At 45.1% G+C, this 27,541-nt stretch overlaps 1 protein-coding gene across 1 annotated transcript in view; it reads right to left on the reverse strand.

Annotated features, from left to right (window-relative positions):
- Positions 1-25,790, reverse strand: part of LOC144694836 (NFU1 iron-sulfur cluster scaffold homolog, mitochondrial-like) — a 34,140-nt gene extending 8,350 nt beyond the window's left edge. The window contains exons 1-5 of the mRNA XM_078565460.1: positions 25,716-25,790; positions 22,290-22,399; positions 13,925-14,060; positions 11,971-12,037; positions 5,046-5,160 (exon numbers count right to left, since the gene is read on the reverse strand). Of these exons, the coding sequence (XP_078421586.1) occupies positions 5,046-5,160; positions 11,971-12,037; positions 13,925-14,060; positions 22,290-22,399; positions 25,716-25,759 (472 nt within the window). The 5' untranslated portion in view covers positions 25,760-25,790. The remainder of the gene's footprint in view (positions 1-5,045; positions 5,161-11,970; positions 12,038-13,924; positions 14,061-22,289; positions 22,400-25,715) is intronic.
- Positions 25,791-27,541: the final 1,751 nt, after the last annotated feature.

A 27,541-nucleotide genomic window follows, 5' to 3' on the forward strand; every position in this document is an offset into this window, starting at 1 on the left:
CTGATTAGTTGGTCAGGGAACACATGCTTTCTTTAAAGGAATCATGGATGACAACTTTCACTGTAAGACCTTTGTCATGCTCAGTTCAAGCATGAGGATACTGGGTATTATAGTCTGTAAGATCATACTTTGTGAAAATGGCCACTAAACCTGTTAACATGGTTCAACTTAACATGTGACTATGGGCATTTAAACTGTGGACAGCACTTGATTCTGTGGCCAATATTTAGTTAAACATGGACCTGAATAAAGGTATTTCACAGGCACCTGTGAAGTTTAAACAGTTTGTTGTGTAAGGATGAGCCAGCGTTTGAGGAATATGAAATCTCAAGACTGTTGGTCTCTGAGCGCCATGTTAAACAATGGAGGCTATTCTGAGTTCAAGCTGAGACAGGGATAAGAGTGAATGACCAATTGTCAACTGCTATGGTATCATGGTGGTCTCAACACAAGAAATGTTAACCCTGCAGTCATGTGACTAAAACTAACTTTCAGGGCCTGTAGTTTAAAGTATCCTGAACAAAACAAATCCAAAAGAGAAACATCTGAAACAGCTGAAAACTTTTCATGCAGCCGAATACTGTACTCGTTCCAGCTTCTTTGGCTACCTGAGAACCAATCTCCTGGCTAATCATATACAAGAGGCTTCACAGCTTCATTAAAATCCTTTGCTTGTTCAAGACCTTCACTCCAACTAAATTATCAACTCAGTTAAGATGACACCAGGTCTGCAACGACATAAAGACTGAGTTATAAATTCCATTTTTCTAATTACGGCTTTAACTTCACCTGTATCTAACCTTTGCATGTGTGATAGTGCGAGTGAGATGAGTGATTGAGCCACTGCATTTAAAACATCCGAGGCAGGTATGTGGTAAGAAGTAACCTTCCTTATTTTTAAAATCACCCATAAACTTGCTGCTGGAATTTATTTTATATGAGGAGAAATCACTCTGAGGGGAACGAAATACCAACACCTTCCACACAAATATCCTGATTATGGATTGGAAGGGACCATACAAATCCTGTCTGCAACACTGTACTCAGTAGCGGAATGTGTATTATGTAATTGGAGTTTGTTTTCACCATAAGAAACAGCCTCAATTTACACCTGTATTAATGTCATTACTGAAACCATGGCACAGCAATGTATAGCTACCTTGGCAGCAGCTGAGAAATTTTAACGCTTCAAATGATGTCCAATCCAGTTCGAAATTCTGGGGGCTCCATGCCTGTCTGACACCTGCCTAAAAAACAAACTCGATTCTCATCAGTCCTAAATCTGGTAACTTGCCATGATACTCCACTGGAGGCAACTCTGGAACTCAATCTCCTTCACACCAAACATTTTAATCCTCTATCCTCAAAACCCTGAGATTGGGCAACGTAATCACTTCCTCCCCATTTGCCTCGACTTGCTTCCAACTTTCCCATCTTTGTGGTGCCTGTTTGATGGGTTTTAGTATCGGACATTGAAAAGAAATTCTCTCTCAATGTCTCGGCAAAGCTGGCGACCTTCTGATTTATGTGGTTGTGACCCCTTGCATTGTGCACAGGAATCCGCCAACATCCTTCTCTGCACCTTCTCCAGTGCCTCTTGATCCTTTTTAATAATCAGGAGAGCATACAGTGCACGCTTCTGCAAATACACTTTAACCAAGATTCTATACAAGTTTAACCTAACTTCTCCATTATTCATTTGTAGAGCATTAGAATTGAACCTCTTGTGCCTGGTTTGCATTTTTGTTATGGCCTTATTATCCTCTTGTCACTACGTGTGGTGATTTGTGTATTGCATCCCCCAAATTCCTCTGCTCCTCTATCCTTTTCAAACTCTGATTTCCCAAGCAAAAAGTGATTTCCTTGTTCTTTCTGCCAAAACTCACCTTCCCACACTTAGCTCCATTTCAAATTCACTTGCCACTGCACTAGGTGTTGTTGCTCCTAACCTTCCCTTTCACACCTTCCCTATCTCACCTTATCGCTTAACTCCATTCCAGTTCACTTGCCACTGCACTAGGTTCAGACTTGGACCCAGCAGTGGGGGGGCATCATTTTGGAAAAAGGGCTAAAAACTGAGAGGCAATCTCGAGCTTTCTTCTGCATGTCCTGCATTCTGATGCAGACTGGTATAAATGTCAGACCAAGCTCCAGTTGCATTCAATTAACTCAGACAACCTTCTTCAAGCCAAGGTATCTGCCAAGGGTTCATTATTCAGCCTTAGCCACAGTCCAAACACGCCCCATTCCAAATTCAATTTCAGACAAAGTAAGGAGTGCAGTTTGGAAATAAAGTCCTTAAAATCTCAAATTGGGGCAGCAGTGGTGGTGCTGAATTGGGGCCCAGGATAGGGAGTGTAAAATGGCCAAACTCTGTGCTCCTGATCTCTATCCAGTGAGCATTGGGAAGTGAGGGAGGACGGAATTGGGTTTGGATGGAATGTCTTCCCGTCCTCACAGTCAAAAATCCCATTGGACCTTTCCATCTCAATTTATGGACGTTGGCCGTTGGGTCAGCTGCCCAAGGAACCATATCCAAGCAGGTATTTGTGCTCTCAGTGAGAAGGGATTGGGGAGGGGCCAGGAAGAGGAAAATTAGATGATGCTTTTGGTATCAAGAGAGTGGTGAGAATATGGAACTCGCTACCACAAGGAGTGGCTGAGTTGAACAGTATGGATGCACTTAAGGGGAAACGAGATCAAGAAATAAGAGAGAAGGGAATGGAAAGCTATGTTGATAGAGTGAGTTAAGGAAGGGGTTAAAGAAGGACTGTGTGGAGCATCAACATGTCCACGGGCTCAAAGACCTATTTCTGTGCACTGAATGCTACGCAATCCGAGATAACAGACAGTGTCGTCAGAGACCGAGCCCTGGTTGAGACTTGCTGGGCACAGTTACATGCTGAATCTTGTGTCCACACATTAACGCATTCCATCTCTTCAAGCACCAACATCCTGCACCTGTAACAGTCACACAGTCTGCAGCATCTTTCAAACAATTGAAGTGTCAGGAAGCAGAATTGGATGCCTGTTTAAGTGCTGCGCTTGCTTTCCATAGGTGTCATTTCTAATGGATGGCTACAACCTCTTAACTTGAAGCACAGGAACAGGAGGAGGCCATTCAGCCTCTCAAACCTGTTCCACCATTTAATGAAACCATGGCTGATCAGTGATCTCACTCCATCTACCCACCATTGCCCCGCACCCCCTAACCTTTGGCCAACAAAAGTCTAGCAATCTCAAACTTAAAAATTGATCCAGCATCAGGTGCCATTTGTGGAAGAGAGTTGCCAGCTTCTTCCACCATTTGTGTGCACATACATATGAGCAAGAAGCAGAAGTAGGCCACTCAGCCCCTCGAGCCCGTTCCGCAATTCAAAAGGATCATGGTTGATCTGAATGTAATCTCAACTCCACAATTCTGCCTACCCCCGATAACCTTTCACCCCATTGCTCATCAAGAATCTATCTAGCTCTGCCTTAAAAATATTCAAAAACTCTGCTTCCACCAACTTTTGAGGACGAGAGTTCCAAAGACTCATGACTCTGTAAGAGGAAAAAATTGTCTTCATCTCTGTCTTAAGTCGGTGACCCCTTATTTTTAAACAGTGACCCCTAGCTCTAGATTCTCCCACAAGAGGAAACATCCTCTCCACGTCCAGGCTGCCAAGACCCCCCAGGATCTTGTCTGTTTCACTCAAGTCACCTCTTATTCTTCTAAACTCCAGTGGATATAAGCCTAGCCTGCCCAACCTTTCCTCATAAGACAACCCACCCATTCCAGATATTAGTCTGGCAAACCTTCTCTGAACTGCTTCCAACGCATTTACATCCTTCCTTAAATAAGGAGACCAATACTGTACACAGTACACCAAATGTGGTCTCACTAATGCCCTATATAACTGAAGCATAAACCCTCCACTTTTGTAGTCAATTCAAATTAAATTGTGTTCAAACGTTTCCTCATTTCACTCCTGAAAGACCTGGCTCTGATTGTTAGGCTATGCCCCATGTTGCCCGAGACTCCCCAACCAGCAGAAATAATTTCTCTCTGTCTACCCTATATTCTGGGTTTACAGATCTCAATGATGGTCCCTCCGTTAAGTAGCTTCTCCCAGATGCTTGTCAGTGCTGTGATGTAATGAGCTGATCGGAGGCGATCTGGTGAAAGGCTGTGGAAGGCAGTGTTCAAAACAAGGAGCGAGAAAAGACCCTCAGAAAATTAAGTTTAGTTTGCTTCAAAAACCCGTCAAAAAACAAATTGAAGCAATTGAAACATGGGACAAAAGTAGCTCGTTTCTTTTTATTTATCCTCTCATGGGATGTGGGTGTTGCTGGCAAGGCCAGCATTTATTGCAGCCCCCCCCGCCAATCTCTAAAGGCCCCTTGAACTGAGTGGCTTGCTCGGCCATTTCGGAGGGCAGTTAAGAGTCAACCACGTTGCTGTGGGCCTGGAGTCACATGTAGGCCAGACCAGTTAAGGATGCAGATTTCCTTCCCTAAAGGACGTGAGTGAAAAAGATGGGTTTTTAACAACAGTCAATGATAGTTTCATACTTACCATCACTGAAAGTAGCTTTCAATTCCAGATTTATTAATTCAATTAAAATTTCATCAGGTGCTTTGGTGGGATTTGAATCCGTGTCTCCAGAGGATTGGCCTGGACCTCTGGGTTACTGGACCAGTGACATTGCCGCTATGCTACCATCTCCCTTGAAAGAAGATGATATACTCCTTCTGTTCTGATGGAACAAATTCCTTGGGACATTTTGATTTGGAAATGTGAAGCTGTGCAATTTGTTGCTATCACAGTCAGACAATCCTCCATGGGCTGGACGCCCTTGGAGCATCTTAGAACTCCTCATCTGTCTTTTTAAAGAGAAAAAAAAATTGAATATTTCATGGAGACAGAAGGATTTCAGGAGCAGTGTTTAACTCGAGCTGAGGCAGTGCCCGACGTGGCTTATCTCAGAGCTCTGGGTTCGGGCAACGCGCAGGCTTGCCGAGGTGACAAGGCTTCACGGTTGATCAGCTCATGCACCCACCTGTATCAGAACGTGGAGCTTCATCCGTCAGTATTGGGAGGCCGGACGCAAAGAAATCCATAATGGTGGCGTACACGTCTGGCTTGAGCAGCTTCCACTCCACCTCATCATCTGCCTGGGAATATATAGAATAGAATCAGAGGAGAGGAGGAGGCCATTCCACCCATCGTGCCTGTGCCTGCTCTTTTAAAGAGCCATTCGCTCAGACCCAGAACCCTGGTTTTCCCCATAGCCCCGCAATTTTCTACCTTCAAGTATTTGGCCAAGTTCCTTTTGAAGCACTAGATCTGCTTCCAATATCCATTCAGGTGACACATTTCAAACTTCCTGCAAAATATTATTTTCTCCTCCTCTCACCTTTGGCTCTTTTGCCAATTATCGGAAATAGGCATATGTGTACCTCATGACCGAGCTTCTATTATGGCGGTAAATGCTGAGCTATTCAAATCCCAGAGGGAAACCTGGAACAATTGCCATAACCAATTTTTGCAATTTGTATTTCGAGGTGCAGGCTTTGAACTCAGTTATAATAAGACCACCGAATCTCAAGAGGTTTTTATAAAACTAAATTAAACATTTATTCATTAAAAGATTTTAAGCACATACATATGCCTACAAATTACTGTGATAATAACTTATTAAAAAATCCCCTAATTAATATGATTCTCAGTTACGCCTCTGTTAAGACAACAGTAAAACGCCTAAATTTAAACAGACCCCTGGCAAAGCACACTCTGGACAGTCAAATTCAAAATGAGTTTCTTTCAGCTCTGGGTCCTTGCAGACAGTGACTTGAGGCCTTCAGGCTGGAGGATTTCGATCTAAGAATCCCTCCTCTTCTACCAACAGCCTTCTCTTCCTTTATACATGTTTTCCTCTTTGAATGCAAATTCTCATTGTATCACTAGGCTGTTTGAACTTCACCCCTTCTCACAATGAAACCCTTTCATAACACCAATTTTATTAGTAAGCTTTGGAAAAAGTAAACACATTGTTTGACTTTTCTGGTTAGGTGTAATATTTCATCCATTCTTTTGAATGGCTTATTTAAAAATGCAAATTTCCCCTTTACGCTTCACCTTGTAACTTCCTTATACCTAATGAACATTTCAAACCTACTTTTCTTCTATACGTCAAAGCCTCTCGATCAGCTGGCTTTAATCCAATTAAGACGCACACAGCCAACAGTAGAGCTCTATTTTAAAATAATTTCCAATAACATTATAGACATTATTATATCTTCTTGACACTTCCCTGATCTATGTTTGTATTACTGGAATGTTTCTACAGAGAGAGAGAAGTTGGAGGAAGGATTCCCTAATGAAGACCCTGTAATAGGATGTTACAATTCTGCTAAAAGCCCCAACTAATCTGGCAGTCAGCTTTAAACTGACAGGAAATATAGGGCTTCTCTCACTGTCTGGGACCTATGATTGTGAAGAGCGATCTAGCTAAACCACATTTCCCAGTCATGATCTTTCCCCTCCCTTTTATTCCATCTCTCTCGTACCATTGTTCTGCTGATGTGGATTACTCTGCAGGTAACCCACTTCCAGGACTCGACTAGTTAGCCAAACACTGGTTGAGGTACAGCGGTGGTCCTGTGACTCATCCAGCTGCTGCTCCTCCATTGCACAGGAAGAAATTTGCTCTGCCTTCTCTGGTGGAACTGCTGGCAATGGTAACACTGTGATGCCAACTCCTAACGCACTAGGCACCAGCAGAGACCGTTTCAAAGCTGCCATAGAGTCCAGTTCCCCTTCAATTAAGACATATGAAATTTGCTGTGTGGGTTGAAAAAAGAAGAGCTATACAGTCACTTGGTGGTACAGAACTTGAACAGTGCTGAGAAGAGAGACATGTTGCCAAAGCTTTTCACTGTGCACTCATCTGGACAAATGCAAGAATGCCAAATTTCAAACAATCTATACTACAGTAGAAAAGGGTGAAGATCGGTTAGCAAGTTGATTCTGTCCTGGCTAGAAAACAGGTAGTATAATATAAATATATGACTACATCAACCTGGCTACTTCATAAAATTATTTAATTTTTAAAATGGTCTGAGGCTTTACCATGACTCATACCAGAGGAATTTCTAACCTGCAGAGACCAGCAGGGACCTTGTTACCTTTAAAGAGATGCTAACGCCCTCTGTGACTGCAGAAAATCAAATTCCAAAGCAATGCACCAGTGCTCTTTACATCTCAAAGGCAGAGCTCCAGCCAACGGAGCCATCTGCAAGAACAAAAGGGACCCTGACTCCTCTATTAAACACCTCAAGATTCCAGACTTGGGAAAATACATCCTTTGACCAAGACCCAGGGGAAGGAGTGGGAGGTGTGTCACATGACCTCCCCCAAAATGCTATAACCTGTAATATTGCCGTGTGGAACTGAACCCAGGCAGTCTACCATTTTACCATCTAACAGGTAGCAGCAGAAAGAGCTCTGTCTGGGTTAAGTGCCTGGCCCTCACCTACACTGCGAATTACTGGAATATTGGGACTCCTGTATTGGTGGCATTTCTACGTATCTTCTCCCATCGTGGAAGCCCTCACTTCTGGAAAGTTGGATCACCCTGAAACAGTTTCAGCCTGCAAAACTCTAAAGGAATGTACCATTGGGCTTTTGATTCTGGACTCAAGTGAAACCAGAACTCTTATTTTCATTGGACCGCTTTCTTTCCCTTATCCCTCTTTTATTGTACGAGTGCAAAAAGGGGTGGATGCTGCGAGAACTCCTTCCCCCATTTTGTGTGTGTGTAAAATAAACCAACCCTCTTATTATACCTTATCTCGAGTTTGCTGTGAGGTTATTAAAAGGATTGGATCACTCCAAATTTAAGGGTTGGGGAAACAATGCCACCACTTATGAAGGGGGAAATCAGAAATCAAAAACATCTTTCTGTTTACAGAAGGGTGGAGAGAGGAGAAATCAGGGCTGTTTAAATTAATCCCCCTTCTGTCCGTAACAATTCTGATTGGTCGAGGTGTTAGCATGGAGAAAGCAATGGGGAACTATAGACTCCCCAAGCTCCTGGGTAATTCAAAAAAGATGCAAGGCTTGATCATGTTCCTTCTATTTGTAGAGAACAGGTCCTGGAGTATGAATTTATGTCTCTTCTAGCAAGTGTAAATGAGCCACATGACGAGCTCAAATCATTATCTTAAATCAGTTGTTAGTGTAGCTATTAGCACACTTGGTACTGGATTGCCCAATCGTGGAATCACATCTAACAGGCGGCATTTTGTTCTGGGCTTTGCAAGCGCTTGCTGCTTGGTTTTGTGATCCTTTGAAATTTGGCATTCTTGCCTTTGTCCCGATGAATGCAAGACAAAAAGCTTCAACAACATGTCTCTCTTTCCAGCAATGTTCAAGTTGCAGCATCTTCCTGTACCATTCCCCACATTTGCTTTCACATTCATTGGGGATCATCCACCTCCTGCCAAATGACAGTGGAGCAGCACTGAGGCAGACCGGCTGTGAAGCACCTGCCCACTGCTTCACCAGAGAAATAAACCAGGTTTACCAAGAACAGCAAAAGAATGAGGAGTTTATTAGCTGGCCTTTCAAACTGTCTTACAATTCCTGTAACTGTTGACTCTTTTTTGTTTCTTTTTCTTCAATTCTTTCCTGGGAAGTAAGTGTCACTGGCCAGGTCGGCATTGGTTGCCCATCCCTAATTGCCCTTGAACTGGGCGTTTTTCTGGACCATTTCAGAGGGCAGTTAAGAGTCAAGCACATTGCTGTGGGTCTGGAGTCACATGTAGGCCAGGCTATGGAAGGGTGGTCGATTTCCTTCCCTGAAGGGCATTCTTGAACCAGATGGATTTAAACAACAATCAATGATAGCAGTCCCTTCCAGAGTTATTCAGTTAACTGAACTTTAATTCCACCAGCTGCTGTGGTGGGATTTGAACCTGTGTCCCCAGAGCATTAGTTCAGGCCTCTGGATTACTCATCCAGTAATGTGACCAACAAGCTACCGTCTCACTAATTCAGCCTGGACAAGTGTTGAAAAGGCTCCAGGGGTTAAAATACCAAGAGCAATTTTCTGAGCTGGGTCTTAATTCATTTCAACAGTGGGAGGCCTACTGGTTGACAAGTGCAGATTTAAAATTCACAGCTGGAGGCATTTACAAGTGAGTAACGCCAATAGCATCGTGATAGAGCACACGACGAGGCCATTCAGCTCATCAAGCCTGTGCTAGCTCTTTGGCGGCGCTGTCTAATTTGTTCACCAGTCCCTGCTCTTTCGCCCCATCGTCTAGTCGTTTATTCTCTCCTTCAATTATTTATCCAGTTCTCCTCTGAAAGCTACTATTGAACCTGCTTCCACCACCTTTCCAGGCAGTTCAATTCCAGATCACCACAACTCACTGTGTAAAATAATAGCCCAGATTTTCCAGTGTCATGACAGCGGGAGGTGTGTGTTTGGAGTCCTCAGAATGGCTCTGCAGGAATTTCCCGGGAAGTTTGAATTTCCGATGGACAATTCCCCTGGATTCTCTGAAAAAATCTCCCACTCTTGAGTTCTTCAGAGACTTCAGACAGTTCTGATTCACTTACCTGAATATTTACCCAGGAAATGTTAGACAGAAAAATCCTTGTCTAACTCCTGGGTAACTATACAACTGATCCCCCAGTCACTCACACCGTCTCCCGACTCACCCCTCGACCCTCTGACTACCCTCCTTGAACCTCCCCCTGACTCAACCTGACCAGCTCCCATCACCTGACTCCCACTACCACCTGCGCCAATCCCACCCCTGGCAACTCCTCCCCTGATCACCCGAATCCCCATTGACCCAGCCTCACTACCCTACCCACCTGCCACCCTTACCCACTTACCTTAACCACCCTACCCCCTTTCCCACTTAACTCACCCACCCTATCCCTTGCCTCCCACTTAGCTTATCCATCAGAGTTTAGAAGAATGAGAGGTGATCTTATTGAAACATGTAAGATCCTGAGGGGGCTCGACAGGGTGGATAACAAGGAGGCTTTGCCACTTGTGGGTGAGACTACAACGAGGGGACAGAGTTTAAAAATAAGGGGTCTCCCATGTAAGACGGAGATAAGAAAAATGCTTTCCTCTCTGAGGGTTGTGAATCTTTTTCAACTCTTTTTCCCCAGAAAGAGGTTGGAGGCAGGGTTAAAGAAGATTTTTAAGGCTAGGTTAGATAGATTCTTGACTAACAAGGGAGTCAAAGGTTATCTGGGGTAGGCGGAATGCAGAGTTGAGGCCACAATCAGATCAGCCATGATCTTCTTGAATGGTGCAGCAGGCACGAGGGGCTGAATGGCCTACTCTTGCTCTGAATTCCTATGTTCGTCTGCTCACCCGCGTTACCCGTTTGCCCGCTTACCTCACCCACCCTATCCCCCTTACCCACCTACTTAACTCTCGGGAACCAAGATCTATTAAAACCTGGCGATCGAGGCAGGCTATTGACAGGGTAAAACAAGATCTTGCACTCTGGAGATACTCTTTACCCCAACCCCTCTTCATTTCTTTCCTCCCCCCGACCCACATATCCCACTGGTTTAAGGTTATTTGAGAGGAAATATCGAGAGTGGCCGTAAGCAGCCCTGTTTCTGTACGATTTTAAGTGACTCTGATGCTGGTAAAACCTGAGAACTGCCTGTCACGAATAGGAGACGATGGTTAAAAATTCTCACCGGCGGCACACACCGAATCAGGCTGAGCAAGACAATTCAACAGCTTGAGAGATTACACATTTGGTGGCGCTATTTTTAATAATCCACAATGTTTTAGGTTGGATTAATTAATTCCACGGCTCAGATAATATCTGCGGATCGAATGGGATCTGAAGGGTCTATTAAGACTGGTAATGAGAAAGGAGCAATCTAATCTCAGGACGAGTGGTCATGAAGGAACAAAGGTACAATTGACTTTCGAGTGAGGCACCAGGATAGGGGTTCTCACAGTGAGTGCATTTCATTTTACACCTCCTGTTACAAGTTTATTCCGATGCTGTGGTGTGGTTGGACAGCCCGTGTAGAAATACAAAAACTCTTTTACACTAATAATTGCTATGTCAGCAATTTCCAAGAACAAACTCTTTCTTTGATCAATATAGCCTTTCGTAATCATCTGCTGGCTCCTTACATTACAACCTTTCAGGCTTGAGGGAGTTAGTTATTTATTTCGTGCGGGAAAGTAGAAATTAAATTAATGTTATCTGATATTTCTACGACTGCATGTTCAGTGTAACGCATTTGTCACTTTCCGCGATTTTTACACTTTTGAGTTGTATTTGGTCGGGATTTTTTTCCCCACCGGTTCATGGACACACTGGGACAGTTAGCGTTACCGACCAGATTGTGGTAGCTAGCACAGTTAAAAAAAAAGGAGCTCGGATCCCCTTCGCTGACATCTCCGAGTTTTCTGCGCTGAGTGAGTTTTTGCAGGATCCTCCATCAGAAAATTGGTCAGAAAAAAATCAGAAGGAGCGAAGTGGTCATCTTTTCGCCTGGTCAGCATCGGAAAGAGGGATGCCAACCCTGACCAGAGGATTTGAGTCACGGTCACTTCTGGTTCTTTTGCCAATTACCTTAAATCTGTGTCCTCTGGATGCCACCAGTGGAACAGTTTCTCCCTATTTACTCTGACAATTGAAACTTTGAATATTTTTAAGGCAGAGCTAGATCAATTCTTGATATGCAAGGGGGTGAAAGGTGATAGAGGGTAGGCGGGAATGTGATGTTGAGGTCACAATCAGATCACCCATGATCTTATTGAATGGCGGCGCAGGCTCGAGGGGCCGAGGGGCCTTCTCCTGTTCCTAATTTGTATGTTCACATGTCAATGCCCTTCATGATTTTGAGCACCTCTGTCAAATCTGCCCTTTACCCTGCGATAACATGAGCTCTAAAAGGGCAGCAGCATGTTTCCCTCTTACCTTGGTGATGGTTATGAAGTCAGGCCCAAGGAAAACCCCTTTCACTCCGTCAATCCTGAACAGCTGCCTGCAGAGCAAAAAAAAAAGACCATTTAAAAGACGATGGCAGTGTTGCTTCTGCCTACCAGAGAGAGCTGGATGCTGGGTCGTCCTGTAATCTGCAACCTGTCCCCAGAACCTTCAAAGATCTCAACCTTCCACCACCTCTTGTCCATCTCCTCTCCCCTCTTCCTTCATCCTACCATTGGTGGCTTTGTTTCCAACCATCTGGGTCCTAAGCTCTGGGACTCCCTCCTAAACCTCTCCACCTCACTCATCGCCGGTCAGGTGCTCCTGAAACCCGGCCCTTTCCTGTCCTGATGTCTCGGTTTGGATTGAAATACAATCACAGACTAATAGTCCTACCTGACTTGCCGTAGTCATGTGACCTCTTCCACGAGACACTGACTGGAAATAGCCATGTTACTTTCAGTTCTAATCAGGGTAAAATAAGCACTGTACTCTGAACTCGCAACAGTCTCCTTCTTTGGTTCCATGTCATTTCTTGTCACATGATGCTCATGTACAGCACCTTCGGACTTTTTACTATGTTAATAGTGCCATTTCAGTGCAAGTTGCTGTTGTTATCTTTGATGTACCTTTAAAATACAACCTCTTTAAATTCCCACACCCACAACCTGTAACAGTGTCACCGTCTCTCTCAAGACTATAAAGCAGCTTGGAGTGAGAAAAGGAATTCAGACCCATTCCTTCCAAAGTTCTGACATCAATTCACCAGGCCAGGTAAGCACGGCAGGTTTCCTTCCCTAAAGGACATGAGGTGAGTTTTTACAACAATCGACAGTGGTTTCGTGGTCATCAAAAGACTTTTAATTCGAGGTTTTTTACAATTTCAGATTTCACCGTCTGCCGTGGTGGGATTCGAATCCGGGTCCCCAGAGCATCACCCTGGGTCTCTGGATTACCAGTCCAGTGACAATATTCTTTATTGCCTTGTCTTTAGCGGTTTAGTACAATTTAGTGGCTTGCTAGGCCATTTCGGAGGGCATTTAAGAGTCAGCCACACTGCTGTGGGTCTGGAATCACTCGTATGCCAGACCAGGCAAGGGCGGCAGGTTTTACGCTAATCGACAGTGGTTTCATCCTCATCATTAGACTTTTAATTCCAAATATTTACTGATTCGAACCTGGGCCACCCAGAGCATTACCCTGGGTCTCTGGATTACTGGGCCAGTGACAATACCACCGCCTCCCCTATCAATCAGGCAGCTCTAGCAATATCTCTGGAATCCTCAAATCTTTTTTGCTATCCTGAGGCATATCTCGAATGAACTAACCCTCAGCTGAGAGCCACCAGAAGGTTTGCCTGAAACAAGATTCTCTCATCTTCAAATGAAGCTCTTGAACCTGCCCTGCAATTTAACATTGAATCTTTATGGCCAGTACAGTCTTTAAAGACATTAAAAAATCAGAGCAGGAGTAGACCATAGGGCCTTTTGAGCCTACTCTATATTCAATAGATCATGGTTGATCTTCTAACTCAACTCCAGTTGATTGCTCTACCTCCATATCCCTTCGTGTCCAAACATCTCGTAATCTCAGTCTTGAATATACTCAATGATTGAGCTTCCACAACCCTCTTGGGTAGAAATTTCTGAAGGTCCACAACCCTCTGAGTGAAGCCATTTCTCCTCGTCTCTGACCTTAATGGCAAGTGTCTTATCCTGAGACTACAGTCCCCCAATTTTACACTCTCCTGACTAGGAGCTCGGTGGAATTTTCTACCACAGAGAGCTGTAGATGCTCAGGCCATCAGAATATTCAAGTGTAAGCGTGACAGATTTCACTGCACTGGTTTCCATTCTCTCCTAAATTGGTTCTTGCAGCTTGCCAATTTCCCGGTTCACTCCTAACAGTCCCGGAATGAACAAATGGAGGTGGTGAGGTACTGCACCTGGCTAAAGGCGAACAGAAGGCACTCCGAGATGCAGAGAAATCCATGGTTCCCGATTCCAACACTGGGCAGCCGGGGATAAACTTCACGCTGTTTGGGTTTGGTGTGTCTTGGGTCTGAATAAACATACTTCTTGCTGAAAGAAAGCAACAAGACAATGGGTTAACACCAGGGTTGACTTACCCTCTTGGAATGATGGCACTGTCGCTCCCTAGAGAGGGAGAGAGTAATGGTCTGAACTGGCACGAAGCACTTCTGCGTGAGATGCTCTTATAAAGTTGAAATCCAGTACAATCCTTGAGTGTGTGTGTTCAAGAAATGTCCATGCTTAAAGAGGGCATTGCTGACCAGGACTTTGAATGAATTGGTCCATGACTGTGCTTGGCAAAGGCCTGCAGTGGTCTGCTGTTGCCTTATGCGGTATGGCTGACCAGGAAACTCTCCCACTCTTACCGCCTGCCGTCAGGCATCTTGGAAGGATTTACAGGCCGATAATCTACCTGCTGAGTTTTTCCAGGTATTTTTATTTCGGATTTCCAGCATCCGCAGTTTTTTGCTTTTATCTGACAATCTACCTGTTCGGCAACACATCCTGCGTGGCCATCAAGTCCTGGGGTGGGACTTGAACCCGGAGCTTCTGGCCCAGAGGTAGGGACACTGCCCACTGTGCCACGAGACCCCTAAACTAGGATTAGATTTGTAAAATACTGTGACAACATGCAGCCAAATCAACTACTCTCACACCCCACCTTGTGGCTGATCACAGAACAGCAGCAGCAGCGGGTGGGCAGACTAGTGATGTTCAAGTTAGGGTGGGGGCAGGTCGGATTGCTGTGAAAAACACTTTGTATTTTGTAAATAACACTGCAGTGAAGATCCTCAGTGACACAGCATCAACCTTACAGCTACAGAAACCGACACCCAAACACAAAAGGAACTGTCTGGAAACAAGGGTGAATTCAGGCTTGAAAGGAAATCAAAGCAAAAAATTGCGGATGCCGGAAATCCAAAACAAAAATAAAAATACCTGGAAAAACTCAGCAGGTCTGTCAGCATCTGCGGAGAGGAACACAGTTAACATTTCAAGTTTGTATGACTCTTCTGTTGAAGAGTCATACGGACTCGAAACGTTAACTGTGTTCCTCTCCGCAGATGCTGTCAGACCTGCTGAGTTTTTCCGGGTATTTTTATTTTTGTTTTGAAAGGAAATCAAATTGATGGAAGGACATGTGCCATCAGCTTGGCCATAAACAGTAACAAACCACTCCCCCCACCCCCGACAAAATCAAGTCATGATTACAGTTGAATTCAGTTCATCTTCAGTTGCAATGATTCTTTCTGTTGCCTGAAATCTCGCTTGCTTCTCATTTTTTATTGCAGCTCTGGAAGGATGTTCAAAATTCTCAGATTTATTTTAAGTGAATGTAGTTTTTCTTAGCCCACTCACTTAATTCACAGAAGACATTTTCCTGTCCAAGTCAGTAAGCTGTGTAATTTGTTTATGATATCTTCAATCAGACTGGCTATATTCATAGCAGAGTTCACTCAGATGTAATTATTCAACACTTGTGGATACACACACATGCACACACACACACAGAGCTTAAGTTTCTGCTGTAAGGGACAATTGCTGGACCACAAATCCCAATTGTAACTATCTTTCCGTGGGTTCCATTAGACATTTATCCCCTGAATCTTACTTCTGTGAGAAATAGGAACAAGAGGCGGCCATTCAGCCCCTTGAGTATGTTCGTCACTGAATGAGATTGTGCCTGATCTGTGGCTTAACTCTTCAAATTTGTCTTCACTCCATTTCCCCTTGGTTAACAAAAATCTACCCATCTGGGATTGAAGATGAACAATTGATCTAGTATCCATTGCCATTTGTGGAAGAATTTTCACAATTTTTAACACCCTTTGGACATGAAATGATTCTCTAATTTCACTCCTGAAAGGAGTGGCTCTAATTTTCAGACTATTCCCCCTGGCTGTAGACTCCCCAACCAATGGGAATAATTTCCCTCTTTCTATCTTATCTGTTCCCCGTAACATCTTGAAAACTTTGATCAAAACAACCGTTGAGCTGGTAAATTCCAGGAACTGCAGCCCTAGTTTGTGTAATCTCTCCTTGTAATTTAACTCTCGGAGTCCAGGGATTCTTCTTTCAGGCATCCTTTAATACTTCACGACACAGGAACTGAAAAACTTGGGCACTGAGGTGAGGGCAGCATCAAAAAATACATCTTGCTCCAAGAGACATGGGAGGTCAGGAGACGAGTTGCATGCTATGAAGGATTAGCTCAAATTACAACAGTTGTGTAATTTGGAGTCTGTACTGAAACTGTGTGGTCTCCATATGGCAATCCTGGCGCCCAGTAACACTGACAGTGGATGATAAAAATGCTCTTAAGAATACATCATAACCTCTGAATTTCAGAGAACTACTGCTTCAGGGGTAGCAGGGGATTCATGAGCCGTGCTTTCCTGCTCAGGGGCTCTGCTGCTGTACGCCAGAACACAAATGATGGAGCTTTTCCTGTTATTATTATGGCAACATTCAAAGGACCTGTTTAGGCTCCGTCACCTTAGCAACATGCAAAGTCAAGTGCAACATGAGTCACAGCTCTGCCTTGGGACTGGCACCTTGCCAACCTTTGCACCATGTATAATATATATATATGTATTATATATGTCAATTGAGAGAGATTAAACACAGGTTACCCCTCAGAAAGAAGATGCAGTCATTGGATTCTTTAAAAAAAAATTGCCAAGCAGTTCCAAATGATAATAATTAATGTTCCTTATTCTATGCATTAATGACTTTTTCAAGCAATTGTCACTGGCGTCACTAGGCAGCAGCTTGAAGGAAATGCAGAAGCTGAACTGAATCAACATTATCAACAACGCATAAGCTCAGGGATGATTCAGCACCAACTGTGCATAGTAATTAAGCTCCTTCAGCCCAGTCAGGTTGGGACGCCCATGGGGCAGCCAGGTATTATAAACACTGACAGAGGATATTTCCTGGAAGTGTGCAAACCTGGAGCACAGGAGGCAGCTATTCTGCCCATGATGCCCGTGCTTCCTCTTCGAAAGAGCAGTCCCTTTTCGTCCCTAACCCTCTAAGTTCCTCATTCCCAAGTACCCATCTAAATCACGCTCAAAATGATCAGTTTCATCCAGCCCCTCTGTAGTCTTCACCAGTCACACATTCAGAGCCTTCAGCTGCCTGGACCTTGAGTTCTGGAATTGCCTCTGTGAACCTCTCCACCCCTCTTTCTCTCTCTCCTCCTCCTTCAAGGAAACCTCCCTCTATGGCCCACCTTTAGGCCATCTGCCTAATATCTCATGTGGATAGTGTCAGGTGTTGCTTTATCATACTACTGTGAAGCACCTCGGAATGTTTTTCATTTTATTGTAGGATGTGGGCGTCACTGGCTAGACCAGCATTTACTGCCCATCCCTAATTGCCCTTGAGAAGGTGGTGGTGAGCCGCCTTCTTGAATTGCTGTCGTCCATTTGGTGTAGGTACACCTACAGTGCTGTTAGGGAGCGAGTTTGACCCAGCGACAGTGAAGGAAGGGGGATATATTTCCAAGTCAGGATGGTGAGTGGCTTGACGGGGAACTTCCAGGCGGTGGGGTTCCCATGTATCTGCTGCTCTTATCCTTCTAGTGATAGCGGTCATGGGTTTGGAAGGTGAGGTCTAAGGAGCCTTGGTAAGTTCCTGCAGTGCAACTTGTAGATAGTACACACTGCTGCCACTGTGCTTTGGTGGTTGTGGAGGGGTGTGTGTGTGTGTGTGGATGTTGAAGGTGGTGAACAATCAAGTAGGCTACTTTGCCCTGGATGGTGTTGAGCTTCTTCAGTGTTGTGGGAGCTGCACTCATCCAGATAAGTGGGGAGTATTCCATCACATTCCTGACTTGTGCCTTGTAGATGGTAGACAGGCTTTGGGGAGTCAGGAGGTGGGTTACTCTCCGTAGGATTCCTAGCCTTTGACCTACCCTTGTAGCCACAGCATTTATGTGGCTGGTCCAGTTCAGTTTCTGGTCAATGGTAACCCCCAGGATGTTGATCATGAGGGATTCAGCGAATGTCAAGGGCAGATGGTTAGATTCTCTCTTGCTGGAAATGGTCATTGCCTGGCACTTCTGTGGCACGAATGTAACTTGCCACTTAGCAGCCCAACCCCGAATGCTGTCCAGGTCTTGCTGCATATCGGCACGGAATGCTTCAGCATTTACTACATTAAGGGCGACGCATAAATACGAGTTGTTATTATTTTCAATTAAAATGTTCCAATCTCCCATTTGCCCACTCGATCTTTGCCGATGGTTTTAAATCTATGACCTCTGGTTATCAACCTACTCAGCAGAGGTAATAGTTCTTCTCCGTCGACTGTCACCCTGAAAACCTCTGAAAGGTTGAACAACAAACTTAAAGTAAAACATGAGAAAGGAACTGTCTTCTTTACTCGGAACATGAAGGGAAACAGACACACCGTTGACACTGATAGGTCAGAGGTAAGAAATGAGTCACCACCGAAGGCACTGACTCACAAAGTGCCGACAGGCTCAAGAGACAATCAGATATCAGTGTGGAGATGGAGGACTGATGATGGGGTGGGATGAATCTATGGAAAACTGACAGGCCTGTTTGTTCATTGTGTATCAGCTGTGTTTCATTATACGCAGCTGGTGGGCATGAGCTGGGCATTCACTCAAGCCCCCAGTAAACTGACAGAGTAAAACTGTGGTTGTTAGGTTAGGAGATGTATGCTTGTAAAATCTATCTCTGTAAATTTTTTTTTTATATTCATTCATGGGATGTGCACATCGCTAGCTAGGCCAGCATTTATTGCCCGTCTCTAGTTGCCCTTGAGAAGGTGGTGGTGAGCTGCCTTCTTGAACCGCTGCAGTCCATGCGGTGTAGGTACACCCACAGTGCTGTTAGGGAGGGAGTTCCAGGATTTTGACCCAGCGACAGTGAAGGAACGGTGATATATTTCCAAGTCAGGATGGTGAGTGACTTGGAGGGGAGACTCCAGGCGGTGTTGTTCCCATCTATCTGCTGCCCTTATCCTCCTAGGTGGTAGTGGTCATGGGTTTGGAAGGTGCTGTCTAAGGAGCCTTGGTGAATTTCTGCATTGCATCTTGTAGATGGTACACACTGCTGCTACTGTGCGTCGGTGGTGGAGGGAGTGAGTGTTTGTGGATGTGGTGCCAATCAATTGGACTGCTTTGTCCTGGACGGTATCCAGCTTCTTCAGTGTTGTGGGAGCTGCACTCATCCAGGCAAGTGGGGAGTATTCCATCACACTCCTGACTTGTGCCTTGTAGATGGTGGTCAGGTTTTGGGGAGTCAAGAGGTGAGTTACTTGTTGCACAATTCCTAGCCTCTGACCTGCTCTTGTAGTCACAGTATTTATGTGGCTAGTCCTGTTCAGTTTCTGGTCAATGGTAACCCCCAGGATGTTGATAGTGGGGGATTCAGTGATGGTAATGCCATTGAACATCAAGGGGCATTGGTTGGATTCTCTCTTGTTGGAGATGGTCATTGCCTGGCACTTGTGTGGCGTGAATGTTACTTGCCACTTGTCAGCCCAAGCCTGGATATTGTCCAGGTCTTGCTGCATTTGGACATTTGCTTCAGTGTCTGAGGAGTTGCGAATGGTGCTGAACATTGTGCAATCATCAGCGAACATCCCCACTTCTGACCTTATGATAGAAGGAAGGTCATTGATGAAGCAGCTGAAGATTGTTGGGCCTAGGACACTACCCTGAGGAGCTCCTGCAGTGATGTCCTGGGACTGAGATGATCGACCTCCAACAAGCACAACCATCTTCCTTTGTGCTAGGTATGACTCCAACCAGCGTAGAGTTTTCCCCCTGATTCCCTTTGACTCCAGTTTTGCTATGACTCCTTGATGCCACACTCGGTCAAATGCTGCCTTGATGTCAAGGGCAGTCACTCTCACCTCACCTTGGGAATTCAGCTCTTTTGTCCATGTTTGAACCAAGGCTGTAATGAGGTCAGGGGCTGAGTGATCCTGGTGGAACCCAAACTGGGCATCAATGAGCAGGTTATTGCTAAGCAAATGCCACTTGTTAGCACTATTGATGATGCCTTTCATTACTTTACTGATGATGGAGAGTAGACTGATGGGGCAGTAATTGGCCAGGTTGGATTTGTCCTGCTTTTTGTATACAGGACATACCTGGGCAATTTTCCACATAGCCGGGTAGATGCCAGTGTTGTAGCTGTACTGGAACAGCTTGGCTGGAGGGGCATGGCAAGTTCTGGAGCACAAGTCTTCAATACTATTGCTGGAATATTGTCAGGGCCCATAGCCTTTGCATTATCCAGTGCCTTCAGCCGTTTCTTCACATCATGTGGGGTGAATCGAATTGGCTGAAGACTGGCGTCTGTGATGCTGGGAACCTCCGGAGGAGGCCGAGATGGATCATCCACTTGGCACTTCTGGCTGAAGATTGTTGCGAATGCTTCAGCCTTAGCTTTTGCACTGCTGTGCTGGGCTCCTCCATCACTGAGGATGGTGATATTTGTGGAGCCTCCTCCTCCAATGAGTTGTTTAATTGTCCACCACCATTCATGACTGGATGTGGCAGGACTGCAGAGCTTAGATCCGATCCGTTGGTTGTGGGATCGCTTAGCTCTGCCTATCACTTGCTGCTTATACTGTTTGGCATGCAAGCAGTCGTGTGTTGTAGCTTCACCAGGTTGAGACCTAATTTTTAGGTATGCCTGGTGCTGCTCCTGGCATGCCCTCCTGCACTCTTCATTGAACCAGGTTGATGGTAATGGATTGGGGGATATGTCGGGCGATGAGATTACAAATTGTGTTTGAGTACAATTCTGCTGCTGCTGATGGCCCACAGCGCCTCAGGGATGCCCAGTCTTGAGTTGCTAGATCTATTTGAAATCTATCCCGTTTAGCATGGTGGTAGGGCCACACAACACAATGGAGGGTATCCTCAATGTGAAGGCGGGTCATTGTCTCCACAATGACTGTGCGGTGATCACTCCTACCGATACTGTCATGGACAGATGCATTTACGGCAGGCAGGTTGGTGAGGATGAGGTCAAGTATGTTTTTCCCTCTTGTTGGTTCCCTCACCACCAGCCACAGACATCAGTTATGTCATTTAAGACTCGGCCAGCTCGGTCAGTAGTGGTGCTACTGAGCCACTCTTGCTGATGGACATTGAAGTCCCCCAGCCAGAGAACATTCTGTGCCCTTGCCACCCTCAGTGCTTCCTCCAAGCGGTGTTCAAGCAGGGGAGGGGATGTGGGGGATGATACGAGGGAATCAGTAGGAAGTTTCCTTGCCCATGTTTGACCTGATGCCATGAGACTTCATGGGATTCAGAGACGATGTTGAGGACTCCCAGGGCAACTCCCTCCCGACTGTATACCAGTGTGCCGCCAACTCAGCTGGGTCTGTCCTGCTGGTGGGACAGGGCATGCCCAGGGATGGTGATGACGGTATCTGGGACATTATCTGTAAGGTATGATTCCGTGAGGATGACTATGTCAGGCTGTTGCTTGACTAGTCTGTGAGACAGCTCTCCCAACTTTGGCACTGGTCCCCAGATGTTAGTAAGGAGGACTTTGCAGGGTGGACAGGGCTGAGTTTGCCATTGTTGTTTCCAGTGCCTAGGTCAATGTCGGGCGGTCTGTCTGTTTCATTCCTTATTGAGTTGTTTTTAGCAGTTTGATATAACTTGCTAGGCCATTTCAGAGGGCATTTAAGAATTAACCACATTACTGTGAATCTGGAATCACATGTACGCCAGACCAGGTAAGGACGGCAGATTTTATGACAATCGACAATGGTTTAATCCTCATCACTAGACTTTTAATTCCTGATATTTATTGATTTGAACCCGGGTCCCCAGAGCCCTGGGTCTCTGGGTTCCTAGTCCAGTGACAATCGCACTGCACTACTGCCTCCCCCTAAATTACCTAGGGTCACGAGTTCAATGCCACCACAGAAGCTGCGGAATTTAAATTCAGTTCATGAAATAAATCTGGGATTGTAAAGCGCGTCTCAGTGATGGTGACCATGAAACTGCCGATTGTCATTAAAACCCTGCGGTTCACAGACGTTCTTTCGGGAAGGAATTCTGGCGTCCTTATCCGGTCAGGCCGGCGTTTGGCTCAACTACTCTCTCGCTTTATATCAAATGCCCACAGAAAAGTTGCAATTCAGGAAGGTGGCTCACCATCCCCCTTTTCAAGGGCAATTCGGGATGGGCAATAAATGCCGGCCTTTCCCGGAGAAACGCGCTCACATTCCGCGAGTGATTAAAAAAAAAACTTGATGTTTCGAAAAGCTTACAGGGGACGGAGAACGAAGGTGATGGTCGCAGGATCTCCTGGTTGCCCAGGCCAGTCCCATTCCATTTCTTGGTGCAATACAAGCCTCTCACCAGCTGGCCTGTCTGTATTCTGAAAAAGAAGCATGAAATTAGCAACTTGTTCAAAGGCATCCCAATGCTCTGCTCCAAAAATAAACATGCTCCCCTTCAGATTCAAGTTGCCATTTTTACAACGAGGACAACAATACATTTTTAGACAGGCTTTTTAATATTGCAGTTTCACTTTGAACTCAGGAGTTGCCGATGCAGGAAACAGCCGATCTGTTCATAGCCCCTGGGCTGCATCTATCTCAACAAATGCATCTTTTCACTGAACAAACCTGATAACATCTCAGGAGGCTCGGGCGTAGCTCAAACACAAACCGGGATCTCTTGGACCAAATGGCCTGGTTCTCACCTATAGATACGATGGACTACCATGCAAGCCCAACACTAACTGATATGCAGGAACGAGCTGATTGGTTCTCCAAATGAATTCCACTCTTATCCGAGCCAATGAATCGCCTGTCATGGCCTCTCTTTCCCACTTTCAGACCGTTACCTCTGGCGTCCCCACGGAGTTTCCTTGGTGCACACACCCCACCCCGCCTCCCATTTCTCATTTACATACTGCCCCATGGCTACTGAAGCATTGTCTTCGATTTCTACCACTCAATCTGCTCACCAGCCACCAGCTCCACCTCTCTCTCCCTGGCAGCTGAATGAGGCAGAACCAGCCGAACAGCAACTTTAGTGTCAAACGTGGCTCAGAGATAAGCTTCCCACCACACATCTGCGCCATCACTAACATCGTGTTTTCCTTCTCCCTTTGATTGTCTAACTTTACTTCTGTCTCAGCCCATCTACTGCTGAAACCCTCACTCCTTCCTTTGTTCCCTCCAGACCTGACTGTTACAATCCACTCCTGCCTGGTCCCCCACATTCTGGCTGCTTTAAACTTGAGGTCACTGTTATGACACAGCAGTTGGTAAAGGCTGAGTTGTTTAAACCCCAGAGGGAAACTTGAACGACTGTCATAACCTATATTTTCAATTGGTATGTTTGAGATGCAGCTTTGACTTAAAGAATAAAACCACCAAGCCTCAAGAGGTTTTTTATATAAAACTAAATTAAACATTTATTAATTTAATAACAAATTTAAACACAGTCACATGTCTACAAATTACTACCATAATAACTTTTAAACCAATCCCCAAATTAATCACTCCCAGGTAAAGCTTCACCAAGGCAACAATAACTCATAGACGTTAAACAGACAGCAGGCAAAGCACATTTGACCTTAAGAATTCAAAATGAGGTTCCTTTGCAATTTGGTTCCTTTATACACACAGTTGTAGAGTTACAGACTGGTTAGATCTTACATACCTCTAACCTACACACACAAAACTCTTTTTTGTTCTGCATTGTTCCAGTGAAGCTCAATGCAAACTGGAGGAACAGCACCTCATCTTCCGACTAGGCACTTTACAGCCTTCCGGACTGAATATTGAGTTCAACAATTTTAGATCATGAACTCTCTCCTCCATCCCCACCCGCTTTCCGATCCCCCTTTTTTCCAATAATTTATATAGATTTTTCCTTTCCCACCTATTTTCATTATTTTTAAATGTATTTCCATCCATTGTTTTATCTCTACCTTTTATTTCGATTCCTTCACCCCACCCCACCCCCACTAGGGCTATCTGTACCTTGCTCGTCCTGCTTTCTACTCTTAATTAGCATATTCCTTAGATAATATCACCACCTTCAACACCTCTTTGTCCTTTTGTCTGTAACATCTTTTGACTATGTCCACCTATCACTGACCCTCTATCCAGATCTACCACCCCCCCCCCCCCCGCCTCCACCTTAAACCAGCTTATATTTCACCTCTTTTGTATTTTTACTCAGTTCTGATGAAGAGTCATACAGACTCAAAGCGTTAACTGTGTTCCTCTCTGCAGATGCTACCAGACCTGCTGAGTTTTTCCAGGTATTTTTATTTTGGATTTCCAGCATCTGCAGTTTATTTGTTTTTGTCTTTTCTGTTTATACCTAGCTTTCCCTTTGAATGTAAATTTTCCATTGTGTTAGTTAAAAAAAATTACCTCTCCTATCAATAATCCTTTCATTCCACCAATTTTATTAGTAATATAAACACATTGTTTGATGTCTCAAGGCTAGGTGTAAGATTTTATCCATTCTTTTCAATGGTTTATTCAACAAATGTAAATGTGCTCTTTACATTCTATCCTTATGTTTATCTAATTAACATCTCAAACTACTATACATCAAAGCATCAAGACTAGCTGACTTTAATCCAATTAAGCCACACACAGACACACAGGTAGACACAGACCCTACTACAAGTCCAATTTAAAAATAATTTCCAATAACATTAGAGACATTAATATCTTCATGAGTCACCCAAAACTCTGCAATGCCTTGAAGTTAAAATTCTCATCCTCATTTTAAAATCTCTCCATGGCTTCATCCCTCAATATTTCTGTCATCTCCTCCAGCCCCACAACCCTCCTCAACTTCTACAATCCTCCAGTTGTGACCTTTGAAGTATCCCTGATTTTAAACTCTACACCAGTGGTAGCTATGTCGAGGTCCTAAACTGGAATTCCCCCCCTTAAGCCTCTCCAGCTCTCTCTCTTCCTTTGAGGAGGAGACACTAGTTAAAACCTGCTTCCGAAGCAAATTTTTGGTCACCTGTCCTAACGTCTCCTTACATGGTCCGGTTTCTAACTTTGCTTTATAATGCTCCTGGCAAATGCCTTGAGGGGATTTCTTGCGTTCAAGGTAATTTTTTATTTATTTGTTCAGGGGATGTGGGCTTCGCTGGCTGGGTCAGCATTTATTGCCCATCCCTAATCACCCTTTGGAAGGTGGTGGTGAGCTGCCTTCTCGAACCGCTGCTGCAGTCCATGTGGTGTAGGTACACCCACAGTGCTGTTAGGGAGGGAGTTCCAGGATTTTGACCCAGCGACAGTGAAGGAACAGTGATATATTTCCAAGTCAGGATGGTGTGTGGCTTGGAGGGGAACTTGCAGGTGGTGGTGTCCCCATCTACCTGCTGCCCATGTCCTTCTCTGTGTTTGGAAGGGGCTGTTGAACGAGCCTTGGTGATATATATATATATATATATAGATACATGTTGCTGCCGCCTGCAGAACTCAAGAGGCATCACAATTCCAAAAGCTAGAAACATTTCCTCACCAGAAATGAATGTCCCTGCACAGGCCTCTGATGTGACACTGGATTTGCAATAGGGAGGTGTGTGCACACTTGCTGAGCCCGATAGTGTAATTGAAAGGAATTTGAGGATATGCAGATCATCAGCAACCTTTCAGGAGGTCTCCCCACTGGCCTAGGACTCCCAGTGACAAGTCCAGACTCACCTTGAAGCCAGGATCCAGCAACAGCCCAACTTCGCCGCCGCCATCTTTGATAAAGGCAGCCTCCAGGAACGAAGACGCGGTGGGGGGGGGGGCCCCTTATAGCTGTCTATCTTACACGCCTGCCGTTATTGCTCCCCTTCCAAGCAACTTCCTCTTTTTCCAGAATGACGTTTGATTTCAAATGGATGTTTAAAGTGATTTGAAAATGTTTTTTTTTGCCTGTTTGTTTGCGGGAAGATAGTCAGGCGATGGAGCGAGACGGCCCCACCACTGCTGCAGATAGAGCGATTTCTGTAGGCGTGGCCTCCTCCGGCAGGACCCCGGGGAGATGGGCTCCACAGTTCGTGCAGCATAATAGCTCCATTCTGTGGCTGCTGGACAGCTGTAACAAAACCACATAAGACTCATGAGGTCTGGCAGCATTAGTGGAGAGAGAGAGAGAGAGAGAGAGAGAGACAGTTTAATCTTTCAAGCAATCAGAACTGGGAAAAAACCCATATATAAACAGGTTTTAAGCAAGCATGGAGGCAAAGGAAGGGAAAGAAAATGGAAGGTGTGTGACGGGGCCCTTTCATGGAAATTTCATTGTTCCAGTTCTGCTCAGATTCCCTCACTCACCTCTTATCCAGTGACTGTACCAGAGCCACTTCCAATTCTCACCTCGAGCTTGGCTTCAAATTTCTCCCCCTTCCTAATGCCTTCATATGGCCCATCTCTGATTCTTTCCAGCTTCGACTTCTAATCTCCATTGCCAATTATAGACTGTCAACCAGTATATACAGTAAGCTACTGTGACATTGATGATGCTTGATCCACTCCTCTCCTGGGAGTCTATTTCATTCCCCCAATTTCTAATTTGCATCTGTTCCAACGATGCCACTTCCCATCGCAATGCATCTGCTATGTCTGCCTTCTTCCTCAAGCAAGGATTGCCCTTCATTCAAGTTTGCAGTGTTCTCAACTGTATCCATCACATTTTCTGTGCTCTGCTGTCACCCCTTTCCCTCCTGCCCAGTGTAGAATGGGGTTCTCCTCATAATCTTCCAGCTCATCAGCTCATAGTTTAATGGATCATTGTCCACCATTTCTGCCACCTCCGGCATGATGTCAACATAAAATACGTATTCCCCTCCCATTTCGGCATTCCCAAGGGACTGTTCCCTCCATGACATCCTGGATCACTCAACAATCACTCCCAACACACCATTTCAATAGCATCTTTCCATTTTAGCACAGGAACCACCAATGCACAGTGGCAGCAGTGTGTATCATCTACAAGTTGCACTGCAGCAATTCACCAAGGTTCCTTCGACAGCACCTTTCAAACCCATGACGTCGACCACCAAGCTGGTCAAGGGAAGCAGATGCATGGGAACACCACCAGCTGCAAGTTCCACTGCAAGCCAGACACCATCCTGCCTGGGAAATATATCGCCTTTGTTCACTGTCACTGAGTCAAAGTCCTGGAACTCTCTCCATAACAGCACTGTGGTGTTTTTACAACAATGAACTGCAGCGGTTCAAGAAGGTAGCACACCACCACCTTCTCAGGGGCTATGAGGGATGGGCAATAAACATTGGCCTAGACAACCATGCCCACATCCACGAATGTAAAGAAATGCAACACCCTTTTGCGTTCTGCCTTTCATCATCCAGAGCCCTAAAGACTCCTTCCAGATGAAATGGAAATTTACTTGTGTTTATTTAGCATAGCCACTGCTCCCCATGTGGCTTCCTCCAGATTAGGGGAACCTCACTGAGAATGGGTGACCACTTTAGAACACAACTCGCCTTTGTCCACAAGCACAATCTTGAGCTTTAGTTCA

The sequence above is a fragment of the Cetorhinus maximus genome, chromosome 20, assembly GCF_964194155.1.
Source record: "Cetorhinus maximus chromosome 20, sCetMax3.hap1.1, whole genome shotgun sequence".
Classification (NCBI taxonomy): Eukaryota; Metazoa; Chordata; class Chondrichthyes; order Lamniformes; family Cetorhinidae; genus Cetorhinus; species Cetorhinus maximus.